The following is a 19,485-nucleotide window of genomic DNA, read 5'->3' as shown; positions in this document are numbered from 1 at the left end:
ATTATCAGTATTGAAAAGTCCGATGACATCATGTGTAAAGAGACTTGAAGCCCCATCAGGTTCTTGATGAATTCATTATTTTCTTCTCTTCTCCGTGCCTTTATTAATCCATAATGACACACGATAGATTCAGTTCATGATTAAAGAAGTGGTGTCCACAGTGTCATTAACAAGCAAAGATATCTTTGAACACTTTCAAGGTAGACCTTATAAAAAGGAAAGGTGGCATTTTATGTCCTTTGGCAGTGCTTTAGCAGTGAAGAATTTTGATGAAAGCTTTTCTGAACTCTATGTTGAAGGTGGTGTAAATGATAGGGTTCACAGCACTATTGACATAACCCAGCCAGGTGAAGGCACTGTACAAGGCTTGAGGGATGTTGCATTTTTTACAGTGCTTGTTCAGGATATGGGTAATGAAGAATGGCAACCAACAAATAATGAAGACCCCTATAAACAAGAGAAGCAGAGATTAATATCCAGCATTGAAAATTCACGAGAAATCCAATGGGTAACTATATAAATAAAAATATTTTCAATGGATAGCTGTAGAGAAAATGGCTTGTTGCGGAGGAAGGCAAACTAGGTGAGACAGTATCGAAACATAGAAACATAGAAAATAGGTGCAGGAGTAGGCCATTCGGCTCTTCGAGCCAGCATCGCCATTCAAAATGATCATGGCTGATCATCCAAAATCAGTACCCCGTTCTGGCTTTTTCCCCATATCTCTCGATTCCCTAAGCCCTAAATCTAAAACAATGTACAATGGAAAATTGGACATGAAAGACTTCAATAAAGAAATTGGAGAAATAAGGCTGTTTCTGAGCTTTAATTAGTGTTTAATTCCTTGTTTTGATGTCAAGACACATGTAGTATCCAGCATGTGGGGTTTAGTTCAATGGAAATCATGATATTATAGCAAAGACCAGAATGCAAAAAAAACAAGTTTTCATTGTCGAAGGAAATTATCCTCAATTTGTTTGTTCTACATGAATAATGTGCATCAGAAATTCAGTAAAGTCACCATGACTTGGATGGGCTACAAATTAATTTGTAGTGTGGCAATTTTGTCCGATAAGAAATTTAATTGGCAGCATTTCACTAAACTACACCCTGCATTTAGTTCAGCACCAGGGTAGTCTTGCACATTTATTTTGTATCTTTCACCAGCTTGCGGCTGACATGCAGAGAGCAGAGCAAATGAACCAATGAGGAGAGAAACCATTAGTTAAAAGGAATCTACCTCAGCAGGTTTGTTGTTAGGTAGCGGGGTATTGATCTTCAACAGGCAAGTTCATTCAGTATTTAGGTTGGTGATTACTCTATTCTCTCTTCCCTCCCTTGTTGTTGATGATATAGATAGGCCCTCTGTTGTACTTAACTATTTCCTTGGATGTCATTTACATGCCAAGTAATTCCTCCCTTCCCCCAACCATGTGATCATATCCTTGACCTCAAGGTCCCTTCCTCCAACTATCCTTAATGATCCAGGCCTAATCCTTCTTGCATCGTACCCTGGTGAACCCAACAGAGGAAAGACCCGTGTGTGTGTGTGTGTGTGTGTGTGTGTGTGTGTGTGTGTGTGTGTGTGTGTGTGTGTGTGTGTGTGTGTGTGTGTGTGTGTGTGTGTGTGTGTGTGTGTGTGTGTGTGTGTGTGTGTGTGTGTGTGTGTGTGTGTGTGTGTGTGTGTGTGTGTGTGTGTGTGTGTGTGTGTGTGTGTGTGTGTCTGGGTGTCCTAGCACAAACTATGTAAGCCCCTACCACTGCAAATCCCAGGACACATCATCAGCTGAGGTTTGACACCTATTTCTGCCACGTAATATTTCTAGGCTACTGTCTTTAGACATTACTCACAAAGCATTAATAATGTAGTAAGCATGCAGATATAGCAGGCAGTGAAGAAAGCTAATGGCATGTTGGCCTTCATTGTGAGAGGATTTGAGTTTAGGAGCATGGAGGTCCTACCGCAGTTGTACAGGGCCCTGGTGAGACCGTGCCTGGAGTATTGTGTGTAGTTTTGGTCTCGTAATTTGAGGAAGGACATCATTGCTATTGAGAGTGCAGCGTAGATTCACCAGGTTAATCCCAGGATGGTGGGACCGACATATGATGAAAGAATGGGTCGACTGGGCTTGTATTCACTGGAATTTAGAAGGATGAGAGGCAATCTTATAGAAATATCTAAAATTCTTAAAGGATTGGACAGGTTAGATGCAGGTAAACTTTTCCCGATGTTGGGGGAGACCAAAACCAGGGGTCACGGTTTAAGAATAAGTGGTTGGCCATTTAGGACTGAGATAAGGAAAAACCTCTTCACCCGGAGAGTTGTGAATCTGCGGAAGTCTCTGCCACAAAGGCAATGGAGGTCAATCCGCTGGATGTTTTCAAGAGAGTTAGATTTAGCTCGTAGGGCAAAAGGAATTAAGCGATATGGGGAAAAAGCAGGAAAGGGGTACTGATTTTAGATGATCAGCAATTATTATATGGAATGGCGGTGCTGGCCTGAAAGGCCGAATGGCCCACTCCTGCACCTATTTCACAATGTTTCTATGCATGCAGGTGCCTGACAAATCCAACCAACTATGTATTTGACAAATCTAGATTAGAAATATTGGAGACAATTCCAAAACACTAAAATGATGTGATTTTGGGAGGAAGCAGTTTGAGCTAAATGATTTCTCCTCTATGCCATCTCCTCTATCAAGTTCTATCTGTGCTTGAGCTGATTTAAACTGTTAAGACAGTTAACTTTTTGTTTTGTAATCCTTGTGCCACTTTCCAATTTCTCTAATAATTCCTTTCCTGCTTTTGCCACCATGAATAATCTCCAGATAAACATCCTCTACCACTACCAAGGGAAAGATCAAAAGTTAGAGGAAGCCCAGTGCTGGATTTGTTTTAATATATTTATGGGAAAATACCTCTGCTGTGGAGAAACAGGATCCCTGTTCCTTGAATTCTTGTATCTAATTGTTAATTTAAACAATTCAAACATGAGCTAGGTAATAAAGATCCTTTAACCTCAACGTTACACAAGTAAATGCATGATCCCATTGGCACTCATTTTGACTCATTTCCGGAAATGGTCTAGATTCAGATGCGTCCGTTACAATGAAGTGCCCACATTTTAGGAAGCTTCTGTATATTCTGCAAAAATAAGCAATTGATTTAAAACTTTCCAACTTCCTTTCATGTCAGCTACTGGCAGTGAAGAGGGAGAGGGTGGTGTCGAGAGATCCTTGAAGGACATCATGGACTCCTTCCCTTCCATGGTTTGCCATTCCAATTTAGAGACATTTATATTACAAATGGTTGGAAACCAAACTGAAGTAATGAACAAAGAAGGGACACAAAATGCTGGAGTAACTCAGCGGAACAGGCAGCATCTCTGGATAGAAGGAAGGGACAATACTAACCAAGGACAATAGCCAGCATCTGAGTTGCTTTCTTCTCCTTTTGCTGGGACATCTTCCTCTTGCTCATGGTCTTGAGTGAAGTTCTTGTTTTACCATTTGGCATCGACTGGATTTCAAAAGCTTTGGTCACTTTGCTTATGTTTTTAGGGTGACCATTCTTCTCTCACCGGGCTGCCTGCTGGTGATGGCAGATTAGAACTCGCTCCCTGGTTAGAGGGAGTAGGCACAGTCAGCTGGCGGCTGGCGGCTGCCATTTTGAGCTTGGTCTTCTCTAGAGGGGTACTGGCAGACGACATCATTTCCATCTCCATCTCATCCTGGTGGCTCACGGCCTCCTGCACCAAGATCAAACATCCCAACACAACACCAAATAAATACCCAATGTGTATGCCAGGCCAATGGAAAGTAATAACTATTAAAATAGACGAGTTGTTCTATTAATCACTTGTTCCAGAAACATTGGGTGGCACAGTGGTGTAGCGGTAGAGCTTACAGCGCCAGGGACTGGAGTTGGATCCTGACTATGTGGCAGTCTGTATGGAGATTGTACATTCTCCCTGTGACCACGTGTGTTTTCTCCACGTGCTCTGGTTTCCTCCCACATTCCAAAGACGTACAGGTTTGTAGGTTAATTGGCTTCTGTAAATTGCCCCGATGTGTAGGATAGTAGTGTATGGATGATCGTTAATTGGCACGGACAGGGTGGGCCGAAGGGCCTGTGTCCACACCGTGCCTCTAAACGAAACTAAACAAGAAGAGGCCATTCAGCGTCTGCAGCTCATTCTATCTTGGACCCAGATACCTCAACTTCATTGTGTTCCCTAGTTGAGTATCGCATGGTACCTATGTACAATGCTTATTGTGTAAAGGTACGTACCACTTAGTACTGGCACCTCTTAAATAGTTGAGGCAGTTTGGAGCAGTTTAGTTTAGTGTAGTGTAGTGTAGTTTAGTTTAGAGATACAGCACGGAAACAGTCCCTTCGGCCCATCCATTCCTTCTCAATGGAAAGCAAATTTATTCTACTTCGCAATGAATTGAACACAACATTCTCACTTTCCAGAACATGGAAGAGAAGCAGTTTCTCAGGCAAGAACATGATGAACCTGTTTCTCTTTAGGGAACAGAGCGTAGAGGAGAGATTATGTGCTCTCTATAATAAGGACATTTGAATCATTTGCTCAGATGAAACAGCTCTACATTGGCAGCAACCAGAAAATATAAATTTAAAATAGTTTTCACAAAAGCCAGCAGTGACACAAGACGATTGTTTTAACCCAACTAAAGGGGAACACACAGTGCTGGAGTAACTCAGCAGGTCAGGCAGCATCTCTGGAGAATGTGGATAGCTGACATTTTGGATTGGGCCCCCTCTTCAGACACATAGGAAGTGATTCTATGGCCAACAGATAGTAGAAGTAGACTCAATATTAATCTTTTAACAGAAATTGGATCTCCCCTTAAAAAGTCAAAATTTGCCAGGCCACAAGGGAAGAGTAGAGAGCTAGGACGAAATGGCCGAATGGACTCTAATGATATCCCATTCTATGATTCAACTTTTAGAGAATTATGTCTAACAAAGGAATCAGAAAGAATGATCAATTTCATCTCGATGAGATTCTCTGACTAGGCAGCAGCCCATTAGAAGTAGAACGTTTTCCCAAATTATGTTAGTTTGTCCAGAAGAGTATTGGTTCAGTCCATGCTTCCCTAAGATTAGCTTATTGTGATGCAGGAGAACCAAAACAAGCAGTTGGCGAGTCCCTGAAGTTGGCACTGGGTGACCCATACTAATGTGTAATTAACAATATAAGTTCCAGCTGTTTGCAGCTCTGGTGGCTGGGAGTGGCTACACAAAGTCAACGCCATGGTCAAATTATAGACACTCACCACTTTCCTCTTATTGGTGGGGAAACTCCCATTTGATTTCACAATGACTGTACAAAGCTTCACGTCTTCTGGATGGGTGCACTTATCCTAAATTCAAAAATAATATGTTTATTCCTCCATTTGAGGTTCTCCATATACAGTTTTCTAACAGGCCACCATTTAAATTCTAAGCTTGGCTGATAAGGTATTAAAATACAAAATACTTGTCCAAGAGATTGGAAGTGAGATATATTTGCTAGACTGCACAACATTCCATCAAAATGAAATGCTTTGCTTAATTGTAGTGGGAAATTGGATGCTACTTTTATGAAAATTAACATCTCAAAAAGAGAAATAAAATAAATGAGCATATGATGTGTTCTTAGTAACAATGGTCATGGGAAAAATCCTGCCTGGAACATCAGGAATATTCTCTCCTCTTCCAACTGTGCAACAGGAATTAGTTTAATTTGCAAACATGTCATTGGAATATGGAGGTGGAAGGCTCCAGTCTAAAATAAGGTACCTACAGCAATGCAGCTCTTCCTCGAATACCATGTACAATTGCACAGAATTGTGGTGCAACTAGTAAAACAGCTTCCTCACAGCTTCATTGGCTAGAGTTTGCAATACTGTCTGTGTGGAGTTTGCATGTTTTCCATGTGACCAGGTGAATTTTTTGTCAGAAAGCTGTGAGTTGCTAGGTAGGTTGGCCACAGCGAATTGCCACTAGCATGTATGTGAGAGAGGACAGCAAGGGATAGGATGGAAAAAGATGTTGAGAAAGTGCGGAGAAGAAAACAGGTTAGGATAGAATTATTGTAACAAATGGTGATTGATGGTCAGCATGGACCTAGTGGGCTGAAGGGCCTGTGGTCTACATGTATGATTCTAGAAGTCTCATTACAGATCGTGAATCTAAAACTGTCACTCTTGTACCTAATGTATGAAAAATAACTGGACAAACTGGCCAAACTCTTGTCTCAAAACAATTTAGAAGAACATAGAAAGTTCTTCTTTACCTTTAATGGTGCCTGGATTTCCGACTCAAACCTGCTGCTTCTCTTGGTGTTCACTCGTTTTCTCCTTTTACGCAGCACCACGTAAATCTGCACGTACACCAACAGCGTGACGATGAAGGGAATGAAGAAGGAGAAAATGGACGAGTAGACCACAAATTCGGGATGGTGAATAAGACAGGTGGCATCATTCCTGGTGTCTGAGAGTTAGAGATGATTCATAGATTATTCCCATATTCATTAAGTCAATGCTGACTTTCATAAATCAGATGTTATCCTCATTGTTCACTGATGTGCAATCTAATGGAACAACGCCTAATATAAGAAGAATATTTTTTTCTCAGCTAGAGGATCAAATGGCTTTGACAAATTGTATTTTTTTTCCATTATTAATTTCAGAGTTTTGTATATTTTCAGAGTTGGTTGACCTTTACACCAGGCCTGCTTGACCCTTATTTAACACCAGGTCTGCTTGACCTTTACACCAGGCCTGCTGCTTGACCCTTACACCAGGCCTGCTTGACCCTTACTCCAGGCCTGCTTGACCGTTACACCAGGCCTGCTTGACCCTTACTGCTTGACACGCCTGCTTGACCTTTACACCAGGCCTACTTGACCTTTACACCAGGCCTGCTTGACCTTTACACCAGGCCAGCTTTACACCAGGCCAGCTTGACCCTTACTCCAGGCCTGCTTGACCCTTACACCAGGCCTGCTTGACCTTTACACCAGGCCAGCTTGACCTTTACACCAGGCCAGCTTGACCCTTACACCAGGCCTGCTTGACCTTTACACCAGGCCTGCTTGACCTTGACACCGTGACAATGCCTGGGTGGACAGTCCAAAAAGGTGATGAGATGTGCATTTCAGCTTTAACATGCTGACCTAGAAACAGCATTATATACTTTCTTAGGGACCAGCTCTGATCTAGATTTTACATGCAGGACTGTCAGGTGAGACTTGATCACCTTGACTGACAGTGAGACGAGAGTGAAACTCATGTAATTGCTGAGCTAAATGGAAATGGTGTCACATTAGCTGGCACTACAGTTAACTGATGCACCAGTGTCTTATGTCACTGGTGTTTAAGATGGAACTGCAGATGCTGGAAAATCGAAGGTACACAAAAATGCTGGAGAAACTCAGCGGGTGGAGCAGCATCTATGGAGCGAAGGAAATAGGCAACGTTTCGGGCCAAAACCCTTCTTCTGTATTTCACTGGACTGGATCACAGCTTGTTCCTAAAATCATGTAAACAGACAGCATTTAGAGGCCATTGAGTTCGAACCAGCCAGAGAAGATCTCCATCTAACCTACAGCCTTGTAGTTTAAGGAGCCATCTACTCATCTTAAACATAGCAGTGAAAGCAAGTGAATGAAAACAATGATCCTTTGACACCCGATCTATCTGTTTCTCGATTGTTTTTTAAGAAAAGCTTATTTGCCATTTAGGGAATGACCCGCGTGACACATTTGCAAACGGTGTATTAATGTGTCAGAGTCATACTCCTTCGGCCCAACTTGCCCACACCGGCCAACAATGTCCCAGCTACACTAGTCCCACTTGCCTGCACCTGGTCTGTGCATCTACCCGATCTATTCCTCTCATGATTTTGTACACCTCTATAAGATCTCCCCTCATCCTCCTGCGCTCCATGGAATAGTCCCAGCCTACTTAACCTCTCCCTATAGCTATACTCCCTGCACCTGTACTCCTAGATCCCTCTGCTCTACAACACTCCCCAGAGGCTGACCATTCACTGTGTAGGTCCTGCCCTTGTTCAACTTCCCAAAATACATCACCTCACACTTCTCTGTATTAAATTTCAGCAACCATTCCTCCACCCACCTAGCCAATCGATCCAGATCTTGCTGCAATCATTCACAACCATCTTCACTATCTGCAAAACCACTAACTTTTGTATCATCAGCAAACTTGCTAATCTTGCTCTGTATGTTCTCATCCAAATCATTGATGTGGATGACAAACAGTAACAGGCCCAGCACCGAACTCCGAGACCCACCACTAGTCACAGGCCTCCATCCGAGAAGCAACCTTCCACCATCACCTTCTGCTTCCTTCCATGGAGCCAATTTGCTGTCCATTCAGCTATCGCTCCTTGGATCCCATGCGATCTAACCTTCCAGAGCAGCTTACCATGCAGAACCTTGTCAAATGCCTTACTGAAAGATATGGATACCATTCAAAGGTTAAGCCTAAATGCTCCTCATAGCCCTTGGCATTGCAGTGGTGGGCAAGAGAAAAAAATATTTAGTTGCTAGCAAATTTTTAATTGTTTCTTAACGATGAACATTTACTTGTTCCAACCATAGGATAGAATGATATCTCAAATAAGAAAATAAGAACACTAATGAACAAAAAGCCCCACCTGGTTTTCTCTAGAGCACTTGGGGCACATCAAATGTCACTGCAAAATGAGACTGCATATTTACATATAGGTTGCTAACATCACCCTATGACAGGAAGAAATAAAGCTCATTATAGCTACCTGACTCATTCAGTCCAAATAGTAATGGGCAGGATATGGCAAAGGACAAGCCCCAGACGACAGAGATCATGATGGTGACTCTGCGCTTGGAGCTGTACCGGGTATTGTAGAGCATTGGCATGGCAACAGGCAGTGTACCTGCATCATGAGACAGTAAAAGACAACAACAACTTCATGTCCAGCTCGCTTCCTTATACTCACTCGGCTACATTTTGCTTCGTATTATTTTTTATCTCAAACACATTTTAAACATTTGATTGTATAACATTTAGATTTTCTAGTGCTGTCTAATTTTGCAGCAATCATTGAAGGCAAATATTAAAAAAGCATAAACATTTGACAAGTTGGAAATCTAAAATAAAAACAGAAACCAATAAAGGTAGTCGGCCAAAACTGAACAGTTCTGATAAAGGGTCACTGATCTGAAATATTACTTCATTTCCTTCTCCACAGTTGCTGCTCCACCCGCTGAGAATATCAACAGTTTTCTGCTTTTTATATCAATTGTAAGTAATTCTCATTCAAACATTAGAACAGGTCCACCAGCTATTTTGAAACTGGCCATATTTTTACAGAACAAAGAGATCATGTGATGAAGGAACTGCAGATGCAAGTTTATACCATAGATGGACACAAAGTGCTGGAGTAACTCAGCAGGTCAGCCAGCATCTCTAGAGGACATGGCTTGGTGACGTTTCAAGTCGGAATCTTGAGTCTAAATAAGGGTCCCGACCTGAAACGTCATCTATCTTTTTCTTCAGAGATGCTGCCTGACCTGCTGAGTTTTTAAAGGCCATCTAGTTTGGTTTTGAAACCTCGAGTATGGTGACTGCTTTGACAGTTTATGCTCAGTTCCAAGCACAATCTTTCTGTGGAAAAGTGCTCCAGATTTGTGAAGAAGTGCTACCTGTTAAGGAATTTGGATAAACTGTGATTGATGAATTAGGGAGGACTATTTAGTTTAGTTTAGTTTAGATATAGCATGGAAACAGGCCGTTGGGCCCACCAAGTCCACGCAACCCATTCACACTACACACTAGGGACAATTTACAGAAGCTAATTTTACTTCGGAGTCACGTGAGTGATTCCGTGAAGATCCCAGCCCAGTGCGCAGGTGCGGCATTATCGCACAGCTGTGCAAACTGCGGCCAGCGGGAGTCGGGCGCTCCCGCAAACCAAGGACGTGAGGTAAGTACTTACCTTAATCGGGCCTTGTGGTTTTTTGCTCCAGGGGGAGCAAAGCAGCAGAGGAAGCGGCCCCCGTTCGACTCCAGCGAAGGAGCCGACAGTGGAGGGGGAAAGGCGCTAACGGGACCGCACACGCTGCGGACCGCTGCAGGGAGCTGCGCTATGCCGGTCCACTGAACAGCTGTTTGGTAACAGCAGCGGACCGGCGGGAAGTTTAAAAACCCGACCGGCAGCCCTGCAGACTCCTGACAAGGAGAATCGCCGCCCGGGAACCGCTACAATGCTGCCTGAAAAACGGCAGGCAGCCTCTACATACAGGTAAGACAAAAAACTTACCAAAATTACAGGTTCTACAGGAACCAACTTCCTCCAACACTGGAACAGGCTGGAGACAGCAAAAACAAGTATGTCTGTCTCCCCAAGCCAGAGGAGGTCATGGAGTTCACCTCCAGGGAAAACGAGGGGCACTGGCTGAATGCCAAGGGAGCTGACACTCCTACCCCAGTGCTATTGCACTAGCCATCTCCCTTGTTGAGGGATTGATACAACAATGGAGTTTGAGCTATGCCTCCTCCAATTTATAGCACACCCTTTTGCTCCCTCTTTTGAGGCTAGCTAAGGAGGCCAGGGCTGGGCTGGCTTAAACGCTGGGCAGGCGGACGAGAACAGCAGTATGCCAGGGGAGCAGGATCAGGAAGAGCTACTGGGTGTCGTGGGCCACTACATGGCTCCTCCACGCGACCATCTTCCCAAACAAAGCCCTGCAGGAGTAGGCCTTTCTAGAGGCAAATCCGCAGCCAGCTGGGTCAGCAGACTCGCAGTCAATAGCTAAAAGCAGCGAACTTTGAAGCTCCTAACAGAGGGTCAAGATGTCACCGCCTTGCTCGTTGTTTCCACGGATCATACTCACCTGGCAGGCGAGACGCCATGATCACCAAGGTGGTTCTCCCAGGATGAGACTATCCCGTTGCACTACGAGTGTGCTGACGCCTAAGATGTTCCCAAATTTGGGATACTCGACTGACATGGAACGAGCAGGACATCGCATCCAACACCCAGCTGGGAGCACCCCTCGGCATCCACCAGCAAATATCGAACAAGGACTGGTGAAAGCCTGGCGACCGCTTCACATTACCCCCAAAGTTGTTTTTAGACAGGGGCCCAGAGCGGAGCCGTGGGAAAATGCGCCGCCCCACCGACAGCACCAGCATAACTAAGCCTTCATGAAAAAACAATAAACATGGAGGTAGGTAGTCTGGTTCCTCCCAGTTTACACTAAATAAGGGTGTTCTACTAACTGCGGGGGGGGGCATTTACACTTGTTGATAAAGCATGGGTGCAGTCACAAATAACTAATATATACTCAACAGTATTAGTGGATATAAACTTGAATTCAAATTGGGCATATTACCACCAGTTCAGCAATGCGCCCAAAGGGCATTTTCTCCCTCTAAGAAAGAGAAGTGAGAAGGTCAAGCTGAACTAGAAAGGCTCATCACTAAATGGATCATGAGAGTAAACATGAACCATTGGAAATTGTATCGAATATATTCACTAAAACTACAAAAGATCGTGAATGTAACATCATCATTGATCTAATATCACTAAATAAATCTGTTGAGTATATACACTTTAAGATGGAGATGGGTTTTTGTCACTGCCAGACATCTGATCTCCAAAGGATACCTTATGGCGAGCATTGATATGGAAGATGCAAACTATCTTATACCCATACACTAGGATCATTGTAGATACCTAAAAAATTTTACCTGGATAATGGATATCCCGGTTAGGGCAACTATGGAATAGAGCATTCCCAATGGTCTAACCTCAGCCCTAAACTATTATAAATATTAAAAATAGCCATGAAAATATTAAGAAAGCAAGCAATGCATTTCGTTGTTTCCAATGCATTTCGTTGTCTCTGTACTATACACTGACAATGACAATTAAAATTAAATTTGAATCTAATCATGGCATATATTGGATGATATCCTCATATTAGGGGAAACAAAGGAATTAGCTGTGGCAGCAGTTCTAGCTACGAAACAGCTCCCTAAAGCACCGAGGTTCATCCCACGCCCAGATAAACCAGTATTGAAGCCGTTAACTACCATGGATTATCTGGGCTTCAATATCAATTCCATCCATATGACTGTTACTCTGCCAAGGTGCTTGGGTCACTATAATCAAATCATGAATGTACCCACTGAAGCTATATCACAATTACAGTGGTGGGCAGACATATGTTTGGCATAGTTTTCAGCCCTATTATTGTCACCAATCCCAACTTGGTTATTAAAAACCGATGCCAGTACTTTAGGCTGGGGAGCAACTAAACTCCATATCCAGCACAGGTAACAGATGGACCAATTCAGAATCATCGTTACTACACACACCGGGCACCAACTATTTGGGATTGGTGATCGCCTATTGGGCTAAAAAGCATATGCATTTCAAATGCAGCACATACTTATGCAGTTACGGATTGATAATACTATGGTGGTGGCTTATATCAACCATATGGGGAGCACAAAATCACTATCGTGCAACAAATTGGAAACAGATCTGGCAATGGTGTGTCAAAAGACATTTTAACTATCAGCTGCCTATTTCCTAGGAAGCTAGAACAGTGGGAGACACCACGTCACGGGTAAAATTTATGATAACATTGAATAGATGTCAAACCCAAATATCTGCTAAAGGTATTAAGCAGTTTGAAAGCCAGATATCAATTTGGTTGCACAAGACGGAATTGCAGTAACCTATGTATGTGACTTAGGAACCAGATCAGAGGCAGCAGCGATAGATGCCTACACACTGGAAGGGGGAATTTCTGCTTTGCCTTCCTCCCTTCTGCCTCATCAGTCGGGCACTTCGTAATACAGATGGAATCTGTCTCCGAGATATTGAACGTGCCCGACCGGCCTACACAGCCATGGTTCCCAGTTCATCACGACACGGTGGGCGAGTCACCTATGGATTTTCCTAGTGGACCATGGTTGCTGACTCAACCCAGTATCAGGCACAAGCCACCCATGCCAGAAAAACATCAAACTCCTGGGTGCAGGTTTTGAATAGACCTTACCAGGGACTGGGATTATCCAAAGGAACCATTACCACCATGTCGGCATCCCTGCGAACAGTCACCAAGAGCTAACATGGGTAATATACTGCCACGACGCAGGGACAACATACCAAACTATTCAACCACTGACGTATTGGAGTTCCTGGAACATCTACACCATGACTAAAAGGTGAGTTACAGTGCCGTAAATACAGCATGGAGCGCCTTGTCTGCTTATCTAAAACAGCATGACAGCAGAGCATGGGATCCCATCCACTGAAGATAAACTTATGAAGGGCAACTATAATAATAAGCCCCAAAAACCCAGGTATACCCATGTATGGGATATTGGTGTGATATTGACATATCTCAGAGAATGGCACCAGCCAGATCCCTCAGCTTGCTCAATCTATGTTAAAAACGCTCATGCTTATGGCTCTCGTATACGCTCACAGAGTCCAGTCACTCCATAAAACTAGACTGGATAACATGGTGATTACCCCAGACGCATCGCGTTCATATTCTAGGTCTGGTAAAAACCTAACTCGCAGGTATATGGGACTAGGCGAGATTATGAGTTCGACACGGACTAGTAGGGTCGAGATGGCCTGTGTTTTCCGTGCTGTAATCGTTATATGGCTATATGGACCAGGAACGCCCAATTCACTGGTGGGATTCCGGGCCTACCCACCAGAGTCCAGGTTGAGTGTGGTGACCCATCTACTACAATATATAGACACAACCCACAATCTTAGAGGGAGAGGAAAGCCTATGGGTCAACCACAGAAACCCCAAGACGGGGTACGAGCCAAACCACTCCAAGGTGGCTCAAACAGGTACTGAAAGCTGCCGGAATAGATAATAATACATTTTAATCCCATTCCACTAGGGCAGCATTGATATCAGCGGCTGAACGAATGGACATCCCGTTTGACCACATTCTCAATACGGCAGAATGGTCAAGGGAACGACGTTCAGAACATTTTTATTGTAAACCGTTGATAAACCTGATTTAATTGCAGAAAGAATATTACAAACTGCAATATTAATTTAAGCTCAGGGGAGCTCTTTATGTTGTTATTGTTAACAAATACCTTTCTGTTTCTTGTGAAAGCAGACCCACTGGTTGATTACGATAACACTTCCTCCCTCAAAAACTTCGGCAGTGAGTGAAATAAAAACTGTTACACGGTTTGAAATCACAGACCTTTGAAGTCTTCACGGAATCACTCGCGTGACTCCGAAGTAAAATAGTAAGATTAAACGAGTACTTACCAGTATGAAGTTTGATCTGTATTTTATGAGGAGTTACGGTGAGGTATTACGTGCCTACCGCTCCCACCCTCAATATATAGATCAAACTAATAAACTGATGTCTCATGATCTTTACTATCTTACTTCAAATATTGTGTCTATCCTGTGATTTCACACCGCTGCTTCGAAGTATGCCGCACCTGCGCACTGGGCTGGGATCTTCACGTAATACCTCACCGTAACTCCTCATAATATACAGATCAAACTTCATACTGGTAAGTACTCGTTTAATCTTACTATTAACCTACAAACTTGGGAAGATGTGGGAGGAAACCAGAGTGCCCAAAGAAAACCAAAACGGTCACAGGGAGAATGTATAAACTCTATATAGACAGCATCTGTAGTCAGGATGGAACGCGGGTCTCTGGTGTTGTGAGAGAGCAACTCTACCGCTGCGCCACCGTGCTGCCCTTTTTGTATTTGTACTTTATTACGTGGGATGAATTGGTTATGACACCATTTTAATTGGGAACTGGACAACCACTTAGGTGTTGCTTTGAAAATTGACAAGCAGTAAAAAGGCAGTGTTGGAAAAAAATGTCCTGGGGGGGTAAAAAATTGTTCCCATGTAACCTACCGACAATAATCATGCATCATTGCATCTTGAGAACATAATCACTACATGTGGCCTTTAACAAGCACCTATTGAGAAACATCTATTGACATTTGTGCAATTTCACGCAGCCTTTAATTTTTATTGCATTTATAGCTTTTAGCTTTTAAACATGGTTATTAAAAGGACCTTTACTTTTGATAATCCTGCAGGAAACAAAATTCTCTTATTGCGAGTGAAACTCTCGTAGAAATGTGGCAAAGTTTTATTGAATGACCTGCAACTGGCGCCAGCTTCAATGTTTGATCTCTTAGATTAAATCAGACATACAGCACTGAAACTGACCCTTCGGCCACTGAGTCCACGACAACCATCGATTACCCGTTCACGCTATTTCTATGTTATCCCACTTTCCCTTCTACTCCCCAAACATTAGGGACAATTTAATGAGGCCAATTTTACATCTTTGGGATGTGGAAGGAAAATGGAGCACCCAGAGGAAGCCCAAATGGTTACGGGGAGATCGTGCAAACTCCATACAGACAGCACCGGTAGTCTAACCCTAACCCTTACCACTAATTTAAATGATCACTAACACCCTAATTTGATCTATGGAATGACAATCATTTTCCATCATCTATCAGTGATCAGCCATGATCACATGAATGGCGGTGCTGGCTTGAAGGGCCGAATGGCCTACTCCTGCACCTATTGTCTATTGATCTGTGTTGCCACATTCTGCTGGAGCCAATTTTACCTATTGATACTTGACACATTAAAGAGTGACTGATGATTTCATAGAATGAGATTGTCTGAGTCTCACAAACCATCTGTTGGCGTCACTGATTCATGTTCTAGATTGCCGAGCACTCTCATGTTAGATATAAACACAGATAGTATTTATTTATCTAATGCAAATGGTCTCCATGTTCAGCCTGTGATCATCTTCCCAACTGCCCCAGTTTCTGTGACATTTGATGTCAAGCATGGTTTGAAATGTACAGCTGGTGCTAGTTTATGTTGTGGTCCACTGGGCATTCACTCAACTCCAGTCCATCCAAGGGCAAGTGATAAATGGAATTAACATAATGCTCAAACAACACCTCCATGTTATTTTAAACAGATAAGATGAGAAAAGATTTGGCTCATAAAATTCAACATCCATTTAATTTGACCATTTTAAAATGCTTGGAAATTATATAAAGATATCGAGTACAATTAAGAATGAGACTGGTGTCAAACTTCATTCTCTCTGTGAAATCAGTTTTCAGTTCCACTCCAATACATTCACCATTAATTCCCTTTTAAAACACCAAGTCACATCATTGACCAACCGCTATCTGTGGTTAATGAATATCAAAAACTCAAGGCCAATAGGGATGGTCCTATCATTGATACCCAAACCCTGAGAATTGGTTCAAAAACCCATGATCCCAGGCACCAGAATTCTGTCACACAATTACATTTGCAACTGGATATCGTTACCACTAGATGGTCCTGATACGTTGCTGGAAACTTCAAGCTGCTGATTAGTATACCTACAACTGTAGAGATATATAGTAAATACACAAATTACCTGTCAATGCTGATGGCACAAAGGTTAAGGATACTGGCCGTGCACATCATGACATCGAGTGTCACAAATATGTTGCAGTGGATCCTGCTGAATCTCCATTCTCCCACCACCTTGGCAAAGAAAGATCTCCATGTGAATGGAACAGTCACAATTCAATGACAAGTTCAACATAACTTCATTAAATAGCCACCCAACACTTGGAACACTTCACAAGGTAAAATGCAGTTTCTGTTGACATATTAATAAATACAGTAACGAATTTCAAAACTACACGAGCAGGTATTGGTCATCATCTCACCGATGTCTCTAGAACAACGCAGTGAGTGGAGGATAGTTACAGATACATGATGTGAATGAAATCAATCTCGCCATTAATAATGGGATGATTTGCAGACTTGGTTGATAGGGAAATCAAGCAAGCAAGTTCAGCCTGGCTGTTTGTTTGTGGTCATTATTTTAGTTTAGAGATACAGATTAGAAACAGCCCTTTCGGCCCACCAAGTCCACACTGACCATCTATCACCCGTTCACACAAGTTCTGTATTATCCCATTTTCTCATCCACTCCCTGGACACTCGGGCAATTTACAGAGGCCAATTAACATGCAAACCTGCACGTGTTTGGAATGTGGCCGGAGAAAAGCGGAGCACGTGGAGAAAAACCCACATGGCCTCAGGGAGTGTGCAAACTCCACACACAGCATTGGTGGTCAGGATTGAACCCGGGTCTCTGGCGCTGTGGGGCAGCAGCTTGACCAGCTACGCCACTGTGCCCACCATTCTCTAATGCCAATTCAATCCAGTGGTGTCCATGACTGGGCAACAACAATCTTCCAGTTTTGATTTGTCTACAGCTTCATCAGAAAAAGAGGTCTAGCAAGTTTAGGGAAGGTGCATTAAAGGTTGGGCTGTTACGCCCCATGTTTCTGGAAGAGTCCACCCTGACTTCTTGTATGCTGTAGGCCGAGGTGCTTTTTTTCGTTTTAAATTCGTGACTACCTATATTTTTAATATATTGTGTAAAAGTATTATAGAAATCATACCTGAAACTTGTCAAGAGCAAAACCTGCACATATTTTAAAAATATGAGTTAAACCTCCAAATGGTGCCCAGGTAGACCCATTGTCGGCGAGGGTAGGTGTGAGCTGAAGACTGGTGTATGAGAGGCAGGTGCAGTGACGGTGATTAGAATGAAGCCGGAAGGTGGTCTGCGTCCATCCTGACCCCGGGCTGTGAACGGAGGTGCGGATGCCGGCTTCCACTGCCCAAATGGAGCAAGTCAGTTACACCCCAGGCCTCATTAACGCCGGCCCTGTCCCTTCCTCACAGAGTCATAGAGTCACACTGCAGGGAAACAGGCCTTAAGTCCCAACATGCCCATGTCCACCAAGATGCCCCATCAGCACAAATCCCACCAGCGCGCATTTGGCCCATGTCCCTCTATCCTTTCCTATCCATGTACCTGTCCAAATGGCACTTCAATGCCGTTATATCTGACCTCATCTACCTCCTCTAGTAGTTTGTTTCATATACCCACCACCTTCGATATGAAAATTTACCCCTCGGATTTCTACTAAATCTTTCCCCTCTCAACTTAAACATAATTCCTGTGGTTCATGATTCCCCTAAAGGTTCCCCTAAAGGTTTTACTAGAATGTTGCCTGGGTTTCAGCAACTAAGTTACAGAGAAAGGTTGAACAAGTTAGGGCTTTATTCTTTGGAACGCAGAAGGTTAAGGGGGGACTTGATAGAGGTTTTTAAAATGATGAGAGGGATAGACAGAGTTGATGTGGAAAAGCTTTTCCCACTGAGAGTAGGGAAGATTCAAACAAGGGGACATGACATGAGAATTAAGGGACTGAAGTTTAGGGGTAACATGAGGGGGAACTTCTTTACTCAGAGAGTGGTAGCTGTGTGGAATGAGCTTCCAGTGAAGGTGGTGGAGGCAGGTTCGATTTTATCATTTAAAAATAAATTGGAAAGTTATATGGATGGGAAGGGAATGGAGGGTTATGGTCTGAGCGCAGGTATATGGGACTAGGGGAGATTATGTGTTCGGCACGGACTAGAAGGGTCGAGATGGCCTGTTTCCGTGCTGTAATTGTTATATGGTTCTGGTAAAAATATTCTGTGCATTCACCCTAACTATTTGCCTCTTGATTGTATACACCTCTATCAGGTTACCTCGCACTCCTGCGCTCCAAGGAATAAAGTCCTACCCTGCCCAACTATTCTCTCTGGCAACATCCTCGTAAATGTTTCCTGCTCTCTTTCCAGATATCTGTTCTGCCTTCGGCTGCCGCAAGCCCTATTCACGGCTGTTAATATCTCACTGATCCCTCCCTAGTGTGAGATTAGTTGGAAGTGGCCAGGACATCTTCACATTGAGCACTTGCAGCCAAATAACATTTATTCCCCGAGACGGCAGCGTGTGCAGTAGACACTCGCGATACTGCAGGGGTTCAGCAGTTGCGCGAAAGGGAATGCGTTTTGAACCAGGAAGTAGCGGAGTTAAAATGACTTTGAAAGACCAAGTCGAGAGTTTAACTGAGGAGGCCACATGTCCAATCTGCCTGGATTTCTTCACAGCCTTACCCCACTACTTAAACCTCACGTCAAAAATCTTGGCATGATATTTGACTCAGCATTGAAATTTGACAAACAAGTCAATGCTAGCTTCTTTCAGCTTCAGACGACAGCTAAAATAAAACATTTCCAGTTTGATGACCTCGAAAAGATCACCCACACATTTATCTCCTCCCGCTTAGATTACTGCAACTCCCTCTACACTGGCATCAGCCAATCTTCTCTGTGCCGCCTGCAACTGGTCCAAAATGCCGCAGTGAGACTACTGACGGGCACCCGACCTGGCCTCTGTGCGGTTCCGAATACATTTCAAGATCCTCCTTTATGTCGACAATATCCTTAATGGGCTTGCCCCCACCTACATCAAAAGACTGCTTACACACCACACCAC

At 43.4% G+C, this 19,485-nt stretch overlaps 1 protein-coding gene across 1 annotated transcript; it reads right to left on the bottom strand.

The window, feature by feature from the left end:
- Positions 1–239: 239 nt before the first annotated feature.
- LOC129694631 (D(2) dopamine receptor B-like) lies at positions 240–16,658 on the bottom strand (the record flags this gene model as incomplete). Its single annotated transcript, XM_055631365.1, is given in 8 exon segments — positions 240–447; positions 3,414–3,577; positions 3,579–3,762; positions 5,306–5,390; positions 6,305–6,501; positions 8,812–8,938; positions 8,940–8,949; positions 16,510–16,658. Coding segments are annotated over 8 exon segments (1,113 nt in total), but the record flags the coding sequence as incomplete, so codon positions are not given.
- Positions 16,659–19,485: the final 2,827 nt, after the last annotated feature.

The sequence above is a fragment of the Leucoraja erinacea genome, unplaced genomic scaffold (genome assembly GCF_028641065.1).
Source record: "Leucoraja erinacea ecotype New England unplaced genomic scaffold, Leri_hhj_1 Leri_736S, whole genome shotgun sequence".
Classification (NCBI taxonomy): Eukaryota; Metazoa; Chordata; class Chondrichthyes; order Rajiformes; family Rajidae; genus Leucoraja; species Leucoraja erinaceus.
The sequence above is the reverse complement of the archived record's forward strand: the minus strand, read 5'-3'. Positions and strand labels throughout refer to the sequence as shown.